Source organism: Salmo salar, chromosome ssa20 (genome assembly GCF_905237065.1).
Source record: "Salmo salar chromosome ssa20, Ssal_v3.1, whole genome shotgun sequence".
NCBI lineage: Eukaryota > Metazoa > Chordata > Actinopteri > Salmoniformes > Salmonidae > Salmo > Salmo salar.
In genome coordinates, this window is record NC_059461.1 from 605,042 (window position 1) to 626,259 (window position 21,218).

At 47.5% G+C, this 21,218-nt stretch overlaps 1 protein-coding gene across 1 annotated transcript in view; it reads left to right on the forward strand.

The window, feature by feature from the left end:
- LOC106597389 (nucleolar pre-ribosomal-associated protein 1-like) overlaps positions 1 to 21,218 on the forward strand; it is an 88,773-nt gene that overhangs the window by 26,604 nt on the left and 40,951 nt on the right. The window contains 12 exon segments of the mRNA XM_045704205.1: positions 3,658 to 3,800; positions 3,803 to 3,852; positions 4,152 to 4,289; positions 4,425 to 4,598; positions 12,530 to 12,653; positions 13,566 to 13,697; positions 14,004 to 14,104; positions 15,960 to 16,010; positions 16,012 to 16,074; positions 18,448 to 18,501; positions 18,503 to 18,565; positions 19,692 to 19,833. Of these exon segments, the coding sequence (XP_045560161.1) occupies positions 3,658 to 3,800; positions 3,803 to 3,852; positions 4,152 to 4,289; positions 4,425 to 4,598; positions 12,530 to 12,653; positions 13,566 to 13,697; positions 14,004 to 14,104; positions 15,960 to 16,010; positions 16,012 to 16,074; positions 18,448 to 18,501; positions 18,503 to 18,565; positions 19,692 to 19,833 (1,235 nt within the window).

A 21,218-nucleotide genomic window follows, 5' to 3' on the forward strand; every position in this document is an offset into this window, starting at 1 on the left:
AGACATAGACCTGATCTTGTTGTTGTGTGTCTGTCTGTACAGTAGACATAGACCTGATCTTGTTGTGTGTCTGTCTGTACAGTAGACATAGATCTGATATTGTTGTGTGTCTGTCTGTACAGTAGACATAGACCTGATCTTGTTGTGTGTCTGTCTGTACAGTAGACATAGACCTGATCTTGTTGTTGTGTGTCTGTCTGTACAGTAGACATAGACCTGATCTTGTTGTTGTGTGTTGTCTGTACAGTAGACATAGATCTGATCTTGTTGTTGTGTGTCTGTCTGTACAGTAGACATAGACCTGATCTTGTTGTTGTGTGTTGTCTGTCTGTACAGTAGACATAGACCTGATCTTGTTGTGTGTCTGTCTGTACAGTAGACATAGATCTGATCTTGTTGTGTGTCTGTCTGTACAGTAGACATAGATCGATCTTGTGTGTGTCTGTCTGTACAGTAGACATAGACCTGATCTTGTTGTGTGTCTGTCTGTACAGTAGACATAGACCTGATCTTGTTGTGTGTCTGTCTGTACAGTAGACATAGACCTGATCTTGTTGTTGTGTGTCTGTCTGTACAGTAGACATAGATCTGATCTTGTTGTTGTGTGTCTGTCTGTACAGTAGACATAGACCTGATCTTGTTGTTGTGTGTCTGTCTGTACAGTAGACATAGACCTGATGTTGTTGTGTGTCTGTCTGTACAGTAGACATAGACCTGATCTTGTTGTGTGTCTGTCTGTACAGTAGACATAGACCTGATCTTGTTGTTGTGTGTCTGTCTGTACAGTAGACATAGATCTGATCTTGTTGTTGTCTGTCTGTCTGTACAGTAGACATAGACCTGATCTTGTTGTGTGTCTGTCTGTACAGTAGACATAGACCTGATCTTGTTGTGTGTCTGTCTGTACAGTAGACATAGATCTGATCTTGTTGTGTGTCTGTCTGTACAGTAGACATAGACCTGATCTTGTTGTGTGTCTGTCTGTACAGTAGACATAGACCTGATCTTGTTGTGTGTCTGTCTGTACAGTAGACATAGACCTGATCTTGTTGTTGTGTGTCTGTCTGTACAGTAGACATAGATCTGATCTTGTTGTTGTCTGTCTGTCTGTACAGTAGACATAGACCTGATCTTGTTGTGTGTCTGTCTGTACAGTAGACATAGACCTGATCTTGTTGTGTGTCTGTCTGTACAGTAGACATAGATCTGATCTTGTTGTGTGTCTGTCTGCACAGTAGACATAGACCTGATCTTGTTGTTGTGTGTCTGTACAGTAGACATAGACCTGATCTTGTTGTGTGTCTGTCTGTACAGTAGACATAGACCTGATCTTGTTGTTGTGTGTCTGTCTGTACAGTAGACATAGACCTGATCTTGTTGTGTGTCTGTCTGTACAGTAGACATAGATCTGATCTTGTTGTTGTGTGTCTGTCTGTACAGTAGACATAGACCTGATCTTGTTGTTGTGTGTCTGTCTGTACAGTAGACATAGACCTGATCTTGTTGTTGTGTGTCTGTCTGTACAGTAGACATAGACCTGATCTTGTTGTTGTGTGTCTGTCTGTACAGTAGACATAGACCTGATCTTGTTGTGTGTCTGTCTGTACAGTAGACATAGACCTGATCTTGTTGTGTGTCTGTCTGTACAGTAGACATAGACCTGATCTTGTTGTGTGTCTGTCTGTACAGTAGACATAGACCTGATCTTGTTGTGTGTCTGTCTGTACAGTAGACATAGACCTGATCTTGTTGTGTGTCTGTCTGTACAGTAGACATAGACCTGATCTTGTTGTGTGTCTGTCTGTACAGTAGACATAGATCTGATCTTGTTGTTGTGTGTCTGTCTGTACAGTAGACATAGACCTGATCTTGTTGTGTGTCTGTCTGTACAGTAGACATAGACCTGATCTTGTTGTTGTGTGTCTGTCTGTACAGTAGACATAGACCTGATCTTGTTGTGTGTCTGTCTGTACAGTAGACATAGATCTGATCTTGTTGTTGTGTGTCTGTCTGTACAGTAGACATAGACCTGATCTTGTTGTGTGTCTGTCTGTCTGTACAGTAGATATAGACCTGATCTTGTTGTTGTGTGTCTGTCTGTACAGTAGACATAGACCTGATCTTGTTGTGTGTCTGTCTGTACAGTAGACATAGACCTGATCTTGTTGTGTGTCTGTCTGTACAGTAGACATAGACCTGATCTTGTTGTTGTGTGTCTGTCTGTACAGTAGACATAGACCTGATCTTGTTGTGTGTCTGTCTGTACAGTAGACATAGACCTGATATTGTTGTTGTGTGTCTGTCTGTACAGTAGACATAGACCTGATCTTGTTGTGTGTCTGTCTGTACAGTAGACATAGACCTGATCTTGTTGTTGTGTGTCTGTCTGTACAGTAGACATAGACCTGATCTTGTTGTTGTGTGTCTGTCTGTACAGTAGACATAGACCTGATCTTGTTGTTGTGTGTCTGTCTGTACAGTAGACATGGACCTGATCTTGTTGTGTGTCTGTCTGTACAGTAGACATAGACCTGATCTTGTTGTTGTGTGTCTGTCTGTACAGTAGATATAGACCTGATCTTGTTGTTGTGTGTCTGTCTGTACAGTAGACATAGACCTGATCTTGTTGTTGTGTGTCTGTCTGTACAGTAGACATAGACCTGATCTTGTTGTGTGTCTGTCTGTACAGTAGACATAGACCTGATCTTGTTGTTGTGTGTCTGTCTGTACAGTAGACATAGACCTGATATTGTTGTTGTGTGTCTGTCTGTACAGTAGACATAGACCTGATATTGTTGTGTGTCTGTCTGTACAGTAGACATAGACCTGATCTTGTTGTGTGTCTGTCTGTACAGTAGACATAGACCTGATCTTGTTGTGTGTCTGTCTGTACAGTAGACATAGATCTGATCTTGTTGTGTGTCTGTCTGTACAGTAGACATAGACCTGATCTTGTTGTGTGTCTGTCTGTACAGTAGACATAGACCTGATCTTGTTGTTGTGTGTCTGTCTGTACAGTAGACATAGACCTGATCTTGTTGTTGTGTGTCTGTCTGTACAGTAGACATAGACCTGATCTTGTTGTTGTGTGTCTGTCTGTACAGTAGACATAGACCTGATCTTGTTGTTGTGTGTCTGTCTGTACAGTAGACATAGATCTGATCTTGTTGTTGTGTGTCTGTCTGTACAGTAGACATAGACCTGATCTTGTTGTTGTGTGTCTGTCTGTACAGTAGACATAGACCTGATCTTGTTGTGTGTCTGTCTGTACAGTAGACATAGACCTGATCTTGTTGTTGTGTGTCTGTCTGTACAGTAGACATAGACCTGATCTTGTTGTTGTGTGTCTGTCTGTACAGTAGACATAGACCTGATCTTGTTGTTGTGTGTCTGTCTGTACAGTAGACATAGACCTGATCTTGTTGTTGTGTGTCTGTCTGTACAGTAGACATAGACCTGATCTTGTTGTGTGTCTGTCTGTACAGTAGACATAGACCTGACCTTGTTGTTGTGTGTCTGTCTGTACAGTAGACATAGACCTGACCTTGTTGTTGTGTGTCTGTCTGTACAGTAGACATAGACCTGACCTTGTTGTTGTGTGTCTGTCTGTACAGTAGACATAGATCTGATCTTGTTGTTGTGTGTCTGTCTGTCCAGGGCTGGTAACATTGTGCTCCTGCAGTTTGTGGTGGGGCTGAAACAGGCTACAGAGGATGACCTGGTCTCTGATCTGGTGGTCAATATACTCAGGGTCAGCCCTGACATCCTGCCCAGGTTCTTCAAGGAGACACAGTACTCCTTCACCCTCGCCTCAAATCTGCCTGGACGGACAACATCACTCTGCTCAAGAAGGTTTTTATGAAACTGTTTGTTTCATTGTATTATTGGGTTTTATAAAGTTATTTTGTTACGTTTCAAACCTCGGGGACAGTTCTGTCTGTAACGTTTGGTACCAACAACATAGAGAATTCTAAGCTGTATTCTATTGTGTAAATGTATAGAGATCAGACATCGCAGTGAGACGGCATACAGAAATCAACAAACAAAATGGGAATCTGCCGAGACTGTCACCATTGGCCGTCCCTTGTCTCGTCGATCATAGGCACTGTCATTTTGCTAGCTGTTGTGACTACTCTCTCCTGTCATTTCAGATCTACGAGTCTCAGCCAGAGGTATCCAAGGCCTTCCAGACCAGAGAGGTTGTCCCTCTGCCCCGCCTCCTGTCCATGGTGCTGGTGACATCACTTCCTCCCGTCTGTAACAAGGCCTTCTTCACGCAGGGCATCAACGTGAGTTCACGGGCGCCTCGCGTGTTACAGAATAATGGTTATTTAGCAGACTTTTCACTTTGGTGGTGATAACTGTTGCCCAATGTTTCCAGCTCTGGGCTGTTTACCCATCTTTCCTCTGTGTGTCTGTCCCAGTTTGCCAACGCGGTGGTGCAGCACACGACCTTGTCCCTGATGCCCTTCCTTCTGAAGAGAGCTCAGAGGAACATGGAGTTGTGTCTGGACCGCTCTGTGTGGCTCGCCTCTGATCTATACACCCCAGCCACCATGGAGGACTTCACACAGCAGTACAGGGAGGCGCTCGGCAAGGTAACAGACTTCACACAGCGGTACAGGGAGGTAACATACAGGACTTCACACAGCGGTACAGGAGGTAACATACAGGACTTCACACAGCGGTACAGGGAGGTAACATACAGGACTTCACACAGCGGTACAGGGAGGTAACATACAGGACTTCACACAGCGGTACAGGGGAGGTAACATACAGGCCTTCACACACAGCGGTACAGGGAGGTAACATACAGGACTTCACACAGCGGTACAGGGAGGTAACATACAGGACTTCACACAGCGGTACAGGGAGGTAACATACAGGACTTCACACAGCAGTACAGGGAGGTAACATACAGGACTTCACACAGCGGTACAGGACTTCACACAGCAGTACAGGGAGGTAACATACAGGACTTCACACAGCGGTACAGGGAGGTAACATACAGGACTTCACACAGCGGTACAGGGAGGTAACATACAGGACTTCACACAGCAGTACAGGGAGGTAACATACAGGGACTTCACACAGCGGTACAGGGAGGTAACATACAGGACTTCACACAGCGGTACAGGGAGGTAACATACAGGACTTCACACAGCGGTACAGGGGAGGTAACATACAGGACTTCACACAGCGGTACAGGGAGGCACTCGGCAAGGTAACAGACTTCACACAGCGGTACAGGGAGGTAACATACAGGACTTCACACAGCAGTACAGGGAGGTAACATACAGGACTTCACACACAGCGGTACAGGGAGGTAACATACAGGACTTCACACAGCAGTACAGGGAGGTAACATACAGGACTTCACACAGCGGTACAGGACTTCACACAGCAGTACAGGGAGGTAACATACAGGACTTCACACAGCGGTTCAGGGAGGTAACATACAGGACTTCACACAGCGGTACAGGGAGGTAACATACAGGACTTCACACAGCAGTACAGGGAGGTAACATACAGGACTTCACACAGCGGTACAGGGAGGTAACATACAGGACTTCACACAGCGGTACAGGACTTCACACAGCGGTACAGGGAGGCACTCGGCAAGGTAACAGACTTCACACAGCGGTACAGGGAGGTAACATACAGGACTTCACACAGCGGTACAGGGAGGTAACATACAGGACTTCACACAGCGGTACAGGGAGGTAACATACAGGACTTCACACAGCGGTACAGGGAGGTAACATACAGGCCTTCACACAGCGGTACAGGGGAGGTAACATACAGGACTTCACACAGCGGTACAGGGAGGTAACATACAGGACTTCACACAGCGGTACAGGGAGGTAAACATACAGGACTTCACACAGCGGTACAGGGAGGTAACATACAGGACTTCACACAGCGGTACAGGGGAGGTAACATACAGGACTTCACACACAGCGGTACAGGGAGGTAACATACAGGACTTCACACAGCGGTACAGGGAGGTAACATACAGGACTTCACACAGCGGTACAGGACTTCACACAGCGGTACAGGGAGGTAACATACAGGACTTCACACAGCAGTACAGGGAGGTAACATACAGGACTTCACACAGCGGTACAGGACTTCACACAGCGGTACAGGGAGGTAACATACAGGACTTCACACAGCGGTACAGGGAGGTAACATACAGGACTTCACACAGCAGTACAGGGAGGTAACATACAGGACTTCACACAGCGGTACAGGGAGGTAACATACAGGACTTCACACAGCGGTACAGGGAGGTAACATACAGGACTTCACACAGCGGTACAGGGAGGTAACATACAGGACTTCACACAGCGGTACAGGGAGGTAACATACAGGACTTCACACAGCGGTACAGGGAGGTAACATACAGGACTTCACACAGCGGTAAGGGAGGTAACATACAGGACTTCACACAGCGGTACAGGGAGGTAACATACAGGACTTCACACAGCAGTACAGGGAGGTATCATACAGGACTTCACACAGCGGTACAGGACTTCACACAGCAGTACAGGGAGGTAACATACAGGACTTCACACAGCAGTACAGGGAGGTAACATACAGGCCTTCACACAGCGGTACAGGACTTCACACAGCGGTACAGGGAGGTAACATACAGGACTTCACACAGCGGTACAGGACTTCACACAGCGGTACAGGGAGGTAACATACAGGACTTCACACAGCGGTACAGGGAGGTAACATACAGGGACTTCCACACAGCGGTACAGGGAGGTAACATACAGGACTTCACACAGCGGTACAGGGAGGTAACATACAGGACTTCACACAGCAGTACAGGACTTCACACAGCGGTACAGGGAGGTAACATACAGGACTTCACACAGCGGTACAGGACTTCACACAGCGGTACAGGGAGGTAACATACAGGACTTCACACAGCGGTACAGGACTTCACACAGCGGTACAGGGAGGTAACATACAGGACTTCACACAGCAGTACAGGGAGGTAACATACAGGACTTCACACAGCGGTACAGGGAGGTAACATACAGGACTTCACACAGCGGTACAGGGAGGTAACATACAGGACTTCACACAGCGGTACAGGGAGGTAACATACAGGACTTCACACAGCGGTACAGGGAGGTAACATACAGGACTTCACACAGCGGTACAGGGAGGTAACATACAGGACTTCACACAGCAGTACAGGGAGGTAACATACAGGACTTCACACAGCAGTACAGGGAGGTAACATACAGGACTTCACACAGCAGTACAGGGAGGTAACATACAGGACTTCACACAGCAGTACAGGGAGGTAACATACAGGACTTCACACAGCGGTACAGGACTTCACACAGCGGTACAGGGAGGTAACATACAGGACTTCACACAGCGGTACAGGGAGGTAACATACAGGACTTCACACAGCGGTACAGGGAGGTAACATACAGGACTTCACACAGCGGTACAGGGAGGTAAACATACAGGACTTCACACAGCGGTACAGGGAGGTAACATACAGGACTTCACACAGCGGTACAGGGAGGTAACATACAGGACTTCACACAGCGGTACAGGGAGGTAACATACAGGACTTCACACAGCGGTACAGGGAGGTAACATACAGGACTTCACACAGCGGTACAGGGAGGTAACATACAGGACTTCACACAGCGGTACAGGGAGGTAACACACAGGACTTCACACAGCGGTACAGGGAGGTAACATACAGGACTTCACACAGCGGTACAGGGAGGTAACATACAGGACTTCACACAGCAGTACAGGGAGGTAACATACAGGACTTCACACAGCGGTACAGGGAGGTAACATACAGGACTTCACACAGCGGTACAGGGAGGTATCATACAGGACTTCACACAGCGGTACAGGGAGGTATCATACAGGACTTCACACAGCGGTACAGGGAGGTAACATACAGGACTTCACACAGCAGTACAGGGAGGTAACATACAGGACTTCACACAGCGGTACAGGGGAGGTAACATACAGGACTTTCACACAGCAGTACAGGGAGGTAACATACAGGACTTCACACAGCGGTACAGGACTTCACACAGCGGTACAGGACTTCACACAGCAGTACAGGGAGGTATCATACAGGACTTCACACAGCGGTACAGGGAGGTATCATACAGGACTTCACACAGCGGTACAGGGAGGTAACATACAGGACTTCACACAGCGGTACAGGACTTCACACAGCGGTACAGGGAGGTAACATACAGGACTTCACACAGCAGTACAGGGAGGTAACATACAGGACTTCACACAGCGGTACAGGGAGGTATCATACAGGACTTCACACAGCGGTACAGGGAGGTATCATACAGGACTTCACACAGCGGTACAGGGGAGGTATCATACAGGACTTCACACAGCGGTACAGGACTTCACACAGCGGTACAGGGAGGTAACATACAGGACTTCAAGCACAGCGGTACAGGGAGGTAACATACAGGACTTCACACAGCAGTACAGGGAGGTAACATACAGGACTTCACACAGCGGTACAGGACTTCACACAGCGGTACAGGGAGGTAACATACAGGACTTCACACAGCGGTACAGGGAGGTAACATACAGGACTTCACACAGCAGTACAGGACTTCACACAGCGGTACAGGGAGGTATCATACAGGACTTCACACAGCGGTACAGGGAGGTAACATACAGGACTTCACACAGCGGTACAGGGAGGTAAACATACAGGACTTCACACAGCAGTACAGGACTTCACACAGCGGTACAGGGAGGTAACATACAGGACTTCACACAGCGGTACAGGACTTCACACAGCGGTACAGGGAGGTAACATACAGGACTTCACACAGCAGTACAGGGAGGTAACATACAGGACTTCACACAGCGGTACAGGACTTCACACAGCGGTACAGGGAGGTAACATACAGGACTTCACACAGCAGTACAGGGAGGTAACATACAGGACTTCACACAGCGGTACAGGGGAGGTATCATACAGGACTTCACACAGCGGTACAGGGAGGTATCACACAGGACTTCACACAGCGGTACAGGGAGGTATCATACAGGACTTCACACAGCGGGTACAGGACTTCACACAGCGGTACAGGGAGGTAACATACAGGACTTCACACAGCGGTACAGGGAGGTAACATACAGGACTTCACACAGCAGTACAGGGAGGTAACATACAGGACTTCACACAGCGGTACAGGACTTCACACAGCGGTACAGGGAGGTAACATACAGGACTTCACACAGCGGTACAGGGAGGTAACATACAGGACTTCACACAGCAGTACAGGACTTCACACAGCGGTACAGGGAGGTATCATACAGGACTTCACACAGCGGTACAGGGAGGTAACATACAGGACTTCACACAGCGGTACAGGAGGTAACATACAGGACTTCACACAGCAGTACAGGACTTCACACAGCGGTACAGGGAGGTAACATACAGGACTTCACACAGCGGTACAGGACTTCACACAGCGGTACAGGGAGGTAACATACAGGACTTCACACAGCAGTACAGGGAGGTAACATACAGGACTTCACACAGCGGTACAGGGAGGTAACATACAGGACTTCACACAGCGGTACAGGGAGGTAAACATACAGGACTTCACACAGCGGTACAGGACTTCACACAGCGGTACAGGGAGGTAACATACAGGACTTCACACAGCAGTACAGGGAGGTAACATACAGGACTTCACACAGCGGTACAGGACTTCACACAGCGGTACAGGGAGGTAACATACAGGACTTCACACAGCGGTACAGGGAGGTAACATACAGGACTTCACACAGCAGTACAGGGAGGTAACATACAGGACTTCACACAGCGGTACAGGGAGGTAACATACAGGACTTCACACAGCGGTACAGGGAGGTAACATACAGGACTTCACACAGCGGTACAGGGAGGTAAACATACAGGACTTCACACAGCGGTACAGGGAGGTAACATACAGGACTTCACACAGCAGTACAGGGAGGTAACATACAGGACTTCACACAGCAGTACAGGACTTCACACAGCGGTACAGGGAGGTAACATACAGGACTTCACACAGCGGTACAGGGAGGTAACATACAGGACTTCACACAGCGGTACAGGGAGGTAACATACAGGACTTCACACAGCGGTACAGGGAGGTAACATACAGGACTTCACACAGCGGTACAGGGAGGTAACATACAGGACTTCACACAGCGGTACAGGGAGGTAACATACAGGACTTCACACAGCGGTACAGGACTTCACACAGCAGTACAGGGAGGTACAGGTAGGTAACATACAGGACTTCACACAGCAGTACAGGGAGGTAACATACAGGACTTCACACAGCGGTACAGGGAGGTAACATACAGGACTTCACACAGCGGTACAGGGAGGTATTATACAGGACTTCACACAGCGGTACAGGGAGGTATCATACAGGACTTCACACAGCGGTACAGGGAGGTAACATACAGGACTTCACACAGCAGTACAGGGAGGTAACATACAGGACTTCACACAGCGGTACAGGAGGTAACATACAGGACTTCACACAGCAGTACAGGGAGGTAACATACAGGACTTCACACAGCGGTACAGGACTTCACACAGCGGTACAGGACTTCACACAGCGGTACAGGACTTCACACAGCAGTACAGGGGAGGTATCATACAGGACTTCACACAGCGGTACAGGGAGGTATCATACAGGACTTCACACAGCGGTACAGGGAGGTAACATACAGGACTTCACACAGCGGTACAGGGAGGTAACATACAGGACTTCACACAGCGGTACAGGACTTCACACAGCGGTACAGGGAGGTAACATACAGGACTTCACACAGCGGTACAGGGAGGTAACATACAGGACTTCACACAGCAGTACAGGGAGGTAACATACAGGACTTCACACAGCGGTACAGGGAGGTAACATACAGGACTTCACACAGCAGTACAGGGAGGTAACATACAGGACTTCACACAGCGGTACAGGACTTCACACAGCGGTACAGGGAGGTATCATACAGGACTTCACACAGCGGTACAGGGAGGTAACATACAGGACTTCACACAGCGGTACAGGAGGTAACATACAGGACTTCACACAGCGGTACAGGGAGGTAACATACAGGACTTCACACAGCGGTACAGGGAGGTAACATACAGGACTTCACACAGCGGTACAGGGAGGTATCATACAGGACTTCACACAGCGGTACAGGGGAGGTAACATACAGGACTTCACACAGCGGTACAGGGAGGTATCATACAGGACTTCACACAGCGGTACAGGGAGGTAACATACAGGACTTCACACAGCGGTACAGGGAGGTAACATACAGGACTTCACACAGCGGTACAGGGGAGGTAACATACAGGACTTCACACAGCAGTACAGGGAGGTAACATACAGGACTTCACACAGCGGTACAGGACTTCACACAGCGGTACAGGGAGGTAACATACAGGCCTTCACACAGCAGTACAGGGAGGTAACATAAAGGACTTCACACAGCGGTACAGGGAGGTAACATACAGGACTTCACACAGCAGTACAGGGAGGTAACATACAGGACTTCACACAGCGGTACAGGACTTCCACACAGCGGTACAGGGAGGTAACATACAGGACTTCACACAGCAGTACAGGGAGGTAACATACAGGACTTCACACAGCGGTACAGGGAGGTAACATACAGGACTTCACACAGCGGTACAGGACTTCACACAGCGGTACAGGGAGGTAACATACAGGACTTCACACAGCGGTACAGGAGGTAACATACAGGACTTCACACAGCGGTACAGGGAGGTAACATACAGGACTTCACACAGCGGTACAGGGGAGGTAACGTACAGGACTTCACACAGCGGTACAGGACTTCACACAGCAGTACAGGGAGGTAACATAGACTTTTATGTTTACTGTAGTTATATTGTATATACTGTATGTTGACTTTGTCTAAACTCCTGTCTGTAGTCTGTCTGCCTTGTCTGTCTGTCTGTAGTCTGTCTGTATATGTATCTATTGCTGGCAGCACTAATTCACTTAGTGAAATTCCAGGTTTGTGTAAATGTACTTGGAGAATAAAAGTGATTCTGTAGATTTAGTACTGTAGTCCTACTGTAGTACTGTAAACCTACTGTACTACTGTGGACCTACTGTACTACTGTGGAGCTACTGGGAAAGACAACATACAGTCGACCTCCTACCTACTGTAGTACTGTGGACCTACTGTAGAACTGTGGACCTACTGTAGGACTGTGGACCTACTGTAGAACTGTGGACCTACTGGGGTAGACAACATACAGTAGACCTCCTAGCTACTAAACTAAATGCAATACTGCCCATGTAGAGCCAATGATAAGCACCTTTTATCTGACTGAATGACCACTCTGCACCAGCAAACAGGTTCTCTCACACTGACTGCTGCACAACGTCAACAGAGTGAAGGAGATCAACTGAACTCAGGGGGGGGGGCGTCCATGTTCTCTCTGTAGGTTCTACCGGACATGACCAGCATCGTGTCCAAATGGCAGTCGCTGACCAAGAAGGAGAAAGGAGGGAAGGAAGGGAAGAAGGAAGGAGATGTCAAAGAGGAGGCAGCTAAAGTTCAACAACCTGGTAGATGTCTTATATTCTAATATATTTACAGTCAGTGGATTGTTCTCTTCCTTAGAATTATAATTCTAACTCTCTCTTCATACATCGTGGGAAATAGACCTAGTCCTTAACCAATATGGTGTTTTTCCTCATTTCTATATTGTCCTGACTAACTCTCTTTAATTGAACAAGGGGTGACTGACTGACTCTCTCCTGTCTCTCTCTTCCCGTGCGTCTGTCTGTTTGTCTGTCGCATCTGTTTGTCTGTCGCATCTGTCTGTCTGTCTCTACTGTCTGTCTCTACTGTCTGTCTCTACTGTCTGTCTCTACTGTCTGTCTCTACTGTCTGTCTCATCTGTCTGTCTCTACTGTCTGTCTCATCTGTCTGTCTCTACTGTCTGTCTCATCTGTCTGTCTGTCTCTACTGTCTGTCTCTACTGTCTGTCTCTACTGTCTGTCTCTACTGTCTGTCTCTACTGTCTGTCGCATCTGTCTGTCGCATCTGTCTGTCTCTACTGTCTGTCTCTACTGTCTGTCTCATCTGTCTGTCTCTCTCTCTTTCCCATCTCTCTGTCTTTCCCATCTATCTGTCTGTCTGTCTTTCCCATCTATCTGTCTGTCTGTCTTTCCCATCTATCTGTCTGTCTGTCTTTCCCGTCTGTCTGTCTCGTCTTTCCGTCTGTCTGTCTGTCTGTCTCGTCTTTCCCGTCTGTCTGTCTGTCTTTCCCGTCTGTCTGTCTGTCTCTCCCCGTCTGTCTGTCTTTCCCGTCTGTCTGTCTGTCTGTCTGTCTGTCTCTCCCGTCTGTCTCGTCTTTTCCGTCTGTCTGTCTTTCCCGTCTGTCTCGTCTTTCCCGTCTGTCTGTCTTTCCCGTCTGTCTGTCTGTCTGTCTGTCTGTCTCTCCCATCTGTCTCTGTCTCTCCTTTCTCCTCCAGCCCCGTCAGTCCCCGAGTCTCCAGAGGTCATCCTCCTGAAGGCCCTCATCCTTCAGGTCATGTGTCTCTACCAGAAGGTGGTACCCCATCTGGTCAGCCAGAGCAAGTTTGACTTCAGCAAGCTGCTCAAAGGTACTGCTCTATAAACTCTATGGATGGACGATCGATTGATTCATCGATTGATTGATCTGTTAAAAATATGGAAGTTGCCGCCTTGATGTACTAACAGAATGTTAAAATCCATTAATTTGCCTTCCGTTCTGTTACTACATTAACACAACTTCTGTATTATCCCATCGTTCTGAGTATCCATACTGCTATCCAAAAAGGCCTGTGAAATCATCCACTGATTGTGTCAATCTTCAGGGATCATGTCCAAGTAAATGTTTAGTTTTAAAGGTATTGTATTTTGTCTCTCTCTCCAGGTATCGTGGTCAGAGAAAGGTATGAGAGAGGAGGTCCCTCCAGTCCTTCAACACCAGATACTACAACTGGCCCTTGACCTGCCGGCCAGCAGATTCTCCTGGTTCAGAGTTCAGGTGAGACCGTTATAGATCGGGGTGTGTTTGCTGTTATCACCTGGTTCAGGGGAGCTTCTAGACCTGGTTCAGGGGAACTTCTAGACCTGCTTCACCTGGTTCAGGGGAGCTTCTAGACCTGGTTCAGGGGAACTTTAGACCTGCTTCACCTGGTACAGGTGAGCATCCAGACCAGCAAGTTATCACCTGGTTCAGGGGAGCTTCTAGACCAGCAAGTTATCACCTGGTTCACCTGGTTCAGGGGAGCTAATATCCCCTATAAGGAGCATGGAACAGACCAGGGGTTGTACTGTCTGCCATCTCCTAGAGGGGTTTCAAAGGAAAGGTGAGACTATGGCAACAGTAAATGGCTGTTATTTTCAGGGGCCCAACTTTGGTTTTTGGAAGTGGTAGGGACATAACCTTGCAGGGATCTGGGGGGCTCTCTCCCAGGTAATTTGTTAACCTCCCCTGTTATTGTAATGGTGAGAAGTTGCCAGAGGGCGCCAGAGGGCGGGCCGGTGGCGCCAGAGGGCGGGCCGGTGGCGCCAGAGGGCGGGCCGGTGGCGCCAGAGGGCGGGCCGGTGGCGCCAGAGGGCGGGCCGGTGGCGCCAGAGGGCGGGCCGGTGGCGCCGGGAGGCGCTGTGATTCATATCATAGGCATAAGCTGTAGTGCTCTTTTTACTTGTACACAATATAGCTGGATCGCCCGTCCTGCCCCCTAAGGGCCCACCGCCCTACAGCAACCCAACACACCCCACTCAGCTTTAGGATCTTAGAGAAAACATTCATTATTGGTTCCAGGTGTGTTAGGTCGAAGCCAGAGTGTCAACCTCAGTCCTGGCCCAGGTCAGACCCCCCCCAGGGCCAGGACTGAGCAGCCCAGCAGCTAGGGATTGCCTAAATAGGTATCTCCCCTGACGTGGGCATGTTGTCAATACAGACTCCTGTAGTCGTATAGTATTCCATATAGGGCATCCAAACCCTATGAAAGTTGCACAGTGTACCCTTAATCTGGTAATAAATCAAATCTAGTGATATATATACATATATACATATACAGTAACCGGTCTTTATTTTTACTATTTTCATTGTAGAATAATAGTGAAGACATCAAAACTATGAAATTACACATATGGAATTATGTTAAAAAAAAAATATGTAAAAAAATAAAAAATTGTCACTCTTTGCCTTGATGACAGTTTTGCACACTCTTGGCATTCTCTCAACCATCTTCACCTGGAATGCTTTTCCAACAGTCTTGGAGTTCTCACATATGCTGAGCACTTGTTGGCTGCTTTTCCTTCACTCTGCGGTCCAACTCATCCAAACCATCTCAATTGGGTTGAGGTCGGGTAATTGTGGAGGCCGGGTCATCTGATGCAGCACCCTGCTTCTTGGTCAAATAGCCCTTACACAGCCTGGAGGTGTGTTGGGTCATTGTCCTGTTGAAAAACAAATGATAGTCCCACTAAGCCCAAACCAGATGGGATGGCATATCGCTGCAGAATGCTGTGATAGCCATGCTGGTTAAGCGTGCCTTGAAATCTAAACAAATCACTAATAGTGTCACCAGCAAAGCACCATCACACCTCCTCCTCCATGCTTCACGGTGGGAACCACACATGCGGAGATCATCCGTTCACCTACTCTGTGTCTCACGCCTGAGGTGTCTGTATGATCCTTCAGCATGCCTCTTTTTGCATCACAGTGCAATAATAAAACTGGGGGGGGACAAAAATGCAATTTCAGAATGTGTGTGTGTGTGGGGGGGTCATGTCTCCCCCAGTGAAAGTTTTGTCCCTGGTTATTTGTGAAGTCTCCTTTTCATAACCTTGTAGTCATTCCATTTTGCTCCTTGTGTTGTCTCTGTCAGGATCATGTGGAGACAGGCTCTGGGGAGATGTCTGTGTTCTTCTTGCTCCTCGAAGATGTTTGTGAGCAGCACCAACAGCCACCTGAAGATCTCCACCAAGAAACTGGTGGTGAAGGTGGAGCAGACCTACTGCCTCAGTTCCGTCCGGGTTTCAATCACACACTGGCTTTGTCCTAAATGGCACTCCGTTCTCTAACATAGTGTACTACTTTTGACCAGTGGTGTAAAGTACTTAAGTAAAAAATACTTTAAAGTACTACTTATGTCATTTTTGGGGGGGTATCTGTACTTTACTATTTATATATATATATATTTTTTTACTATTGATAACTTTTACTTCACTACATTCAGAATGAAAATAATGTCTGTACATTTTCCTTGACACCTAAAAGTACTGTTACATGTAGAATGCTTAGCAGAACAGGAAAATGGTCAAATTCACACAACCTTATCAAGAGAACATCCTGGTCGCTCCCTACTGTCTCTGATCTGGAGGACTCACTAAACAGAGAACATCCCTGGTCATCCCTACTGCCTCTGATCTGGAGGGACTCACTAAACAGAGAACATCCCTGGTCGTCCCTACTGCCTCTGATCTGGAGGACTCACTAAACAGAGAACATCCTGGTCATCCCTACTGCCTCTGATCTGGAGGACTCACTAAACAGAGAACATCCCTGGTCATCCCTACTGCCTCTGATCTGGAGGACTCACTAAACAGAGAACATCCCTGAGTCGTCCCCACTGCCTCTGATCTGGAGGACTCACTAAACAGAGAACATCCCTGGTCATCCCTACTGCCTCTGATCTGGAGGACTCACTAAACAAGAGAACATCCCTGGTCATCCCTACTGCCTCTGATCTGGAGGACTCACTAAACAGAGAACATCCCTGGTCATCCCTACTGCCTCTGATCTGGAGGACTCACTAAACAGAGAACATCTCTGGTCGTCCCTACAGCCTCTGATCTGGAGGGACTCACTAAACAGAGAACATCCCTGGTCATCCCTACTGCCTCTGATCTGGAGGACTCACTAAACAGAGAATATCCCTGGTCATCCCTACTGCCTCTGATCTGGAGGACTCACTAAACAGAGAACATCCCTGGTCGTCCCTACTACCTCTGATCTGGAGGACTCACTAAACAGAGAACATCCCTGGTCATCCCTACTGCCTCTGATCTGGAGGACTCACTAAACAGAGAACATCTCTGGTCGTCCCTACAGCCTCTGATCTGAGGACTCACTAAACAGAGAACATCCCTGGTCATCCCCTACTGCCTCTGATCTGGAGGACTCACTAAACAGAGAACATCCTGGTCATCCCTACTGCCTCTGATCTGGAGGACTCACTAAACAGAGAACATCCCAGGTCGTCCCTACTGCCTCTGATCTGGAGGACTCACTAAACAGAGAACATCCCTGGGTCATCCCTACTGCCTCTGATCTGGAGGACTCACTAAACAGAGAACATCCCCTGGTCATCCCTACTGCCTCTGATCTGGAGGACTCACTAAACAGAGAACATCCCTGGTCGTCCCTACTACCTCTGATCTGGAGGACTCACTAAACAGAGAACATCCCTGGTCATCCCTACTGCCTCTGATCTGGAGGACTCACTAAACAGAGAACATCCCAGGTCGTCCCTACTGCCTCTGATCTGGAGGACTCACTAAACAGAGAACATCCCTGGTCATCCCTACTGCCTCTGATCTGGGAGGACTCACTAAACAGAGAACATCCCTGGTCGTCCCTACTGTATCTGATCTGGAGGACTCACTAAACAGAGAACATCCCTGGTCATCCCTACTGCCTCTGATCTGGAGGACTCACTAAACAGAGAACATCCCTGGTCATCCCTACTGCCTCTGATCTGGAGGACTCACTAAACAGAGAACATCCTGGTCGTCCCGGTACTGCCTCTGATCTGGAGGACTCACTAAACAGAGAATACCCCTGGTCGTCCCTACTGTATCTGATCTGGAGGACTCACTAAACAGAGAACATCCCTGGTCATCCCTACTGCCTCTGATCTGGAGGACTCACTAAACACAAATGCTTTGTTTGTAAATGTGTTCCCCTGGCTATCCGTAAAATAACAAAAACGAGAAAATCGTGTTGTCTGGTTTGCTTAATATAAGGAATTTGAAGTGATTTATACTTTTACTTTTGATACTTAAGTATATTTCAAACCAAATACTTTGACTTTTACTCAAGTTGTATTTTACTGCGTGACATTCACTTTTCCGTGAATAATTTCTATTAAATAATCTTTTCTTTTACCCAAGTATGACAATTTAATACTTTTTCCACCTCTGCTTTTGACCAGGGCCCATAGTGGGTCAAAAGTAGTGCCCTATATAGGAATTTAGTATACCCACTGACTCGTTTGAATGTGCCCAACGTAGTAAAATGAATTGGGGTGTATTTATTAAATACATCTACAGTGACTTCCTGTAAACTCCTTGGTCTCCATTGTTTGGAATTAGGTGCTGAAGGACAGTGGAGTGTTTGAGTACACCTGGTCTGAGCTGGAGCTGTGCGCTGAACCACCTGGACAGACTACAACCAGACCAGCAGGACACAGTCATACACTTCCTGGAGAGGGTCAGTCACCTGGTCCACCTCCATAGAATACAGTTGGTCGATCGATTGGATCAATTCGATACATCAATCAATCAACCAAACAATCAATAAGAATCAATCAGTCATAGATACTCTCAATTCGATCAATCTATCGTTATGCTACGATCGGCGACAAGTAGCATAAAATAAAAAACATCGATCAACACCTTCTTACCGAGGCCTTTCGCGCAGGGATTGATTATTTGATTGTGTTATTGATTGTTTGATTGCGTTATGCTATTTATGATACAGGGTGTGTGTGTGTCGTGTGTGTGTGTGTGTGTGTGTGTGTTTGTCTCTTCTCTGTGAGTGTGTTTATGCTCCCCCAGGTGATGGTGTGTCACCCTGTGATGTGTTTATGTCCCCAGGTGATGATGTGTAACCCTGTGATGTGTTTATGTCCCCCAGGTGATGGTGTGTGTCACCCTGTGATGTGTTTATGTCCCCAGGTGATGGTGTGTAACCCTGTGATGTGTTTATGTCCCCCAGGTGATGGTGTGTCTGGTGTGTCACACTGTGATGTGTTTATGTCCCCCAGGTGATGGTGTGTAACCCTGTGATGTGTTTATGTCCCCCAGGTGATGGTGTGTGTCACCCTGTGATGTGTTTATGTCCCCAGGTGATGATGTGTAACCCTGTGATGTGTTTAGTGTCCCCCAGGTGATGGTGTGTCACCCTGTGATGTGTTTATGTCCCCCAGGGTGATGGTGTGTCACCCTGTGATGTGTTTATGTCCCCAGGTGATGTGTGTGTCTGGTGTGTAACCCTGTGATGTGTTTATGTCCCCAGGTGATGGTGTGTAACCCTGTGATGTGTTTATGTCCCCCAGGTGATGGTGTGTCACCCTGTGATGTGTTTATGTCCCCCAGGTGAGTTGGTGTGTAACCCTGTGATGTGTTTATGTCCCCAGGTGATGGTGTGTCACCCTGTGATGTGTTTATGTCCCCAGGTGATGGTGTGTCACACTGTGATGTGTTTATGTCCCCAGGTGATGGTGTGTCACCCCTGTGATGTGTTTATGTCCCCAGGTGATGGTGTGTCACCCTGTGATGTGTTTATGTCCCCAGGTGATGGTGTGTCACCCTGTAGATGTGTTTATGTCCCCCAGGTGATGGTGTGTCTGGTGTGTAACCCTTACACCTACACAGACAAGGTGGCACCAGTCTTGTCCAGGAGGCAGCCCACCTGCATGGCCAATCTTAGCGGACAGGATGGTGACAACGCCAGCATCCCCATCTCTCACATAGACGGTTGGTGATTTACTACACACATCCTGTCTCTCTCACATAGACGGTTGGTGATTTACTACAGTACATCCTGTCTCTCTCACATAGACGGTTGGTGATTTACTACACTACATCCTGTCTCTCTCACATAGACGGTTGGTGATTTACTTACAGTACATCCTGTTCTCACATAGACGGTTGGTGATTTACTACACTACATCCTGTCTCTCTCACATTGACGGTTGGTGATTTACTACACTACATCCTGTCTCTCTCACATAGACGGTTGGTGATTTACTACACTACATCCTGTCTCTCTCACATAGACGGTTGGTGATTTACTACAGTACATCCTGTCTCTCTCACATAGACGGTTGGTGATTTACTACAGTACATCCTGTCTCTCTCACATAGACGGTTGGTGATTTACTACACTACATCCTGTCTCTCTCACATAGACGGGTTGGTGATTTACTACAGTACATCCTGTCTCTCTCACATAGACGGTTGGTGATTTACTACAGTACATCCTGTCTCTCTCACATAGACGGTTGGTGATTTACTAGCAGTACATCCTGTCTCTCTCACATAGACGGTTGGTGATTTACTACACTACATCCCTGTCTCTCTCACATAGACGGTTGGTGATTTACCACAGTACATCCTGTCTCTCACATAGACGGTTGGTGATTTACTACACTACATCCTGTCTCTCTCACATAGACGGTTGGTGATTTACTACAGTACATCCTGTTCTCTCACATAGACGGTTGGTGATTTACTACACTACATCCTGTCTCTCTCACATAGACGGTTGGTGATTTACTACACTACATCCCCATTTCACGCCTGTTATCTTCCACGATTCTTTCCATTCTCCTTCGACCCTCTCATCAACGAGCTGTTTTCACCCACAGGACTGTCGCTGACTGAATGTTTTTGTTTGTTGCACCGTTTCTTCTGTAAACCATAGACATTGTCGCGTGTGTGAAAAGCCCAGGAAGTAGTTTCTGAGATACTGGAACCATTGAGCCTGGCACCGACGATACCACGCTCAGTCGCTTGGGTCACTCATTTAGCCCATTCTAACGTTCAGTGGAACAGTAACTGAATGTCTCGATGCCTGTCTGCCTGCTTTATATAGCAAGACACCGCCACGTGACTCACTGTCTGTAGGAGCTGAACCACTTTGGTGACAGGGTGGTGTACCTAATATACTGGCCACCGTGTGTGTGTGTGTGTGTGTGTGATTCTATCCATGCAGGCTTTCTCGGGCAGCCTGGAGACGAAACACTTAGGTGGAAGGAAGCATACAGGCTGGCGCCATTATTTATGCGCAGTTTGCCTAAATGGAAAATGGAAAACGTAATTTTATTCAACACTAGGTTTAAAAAAAATAATAATAATTA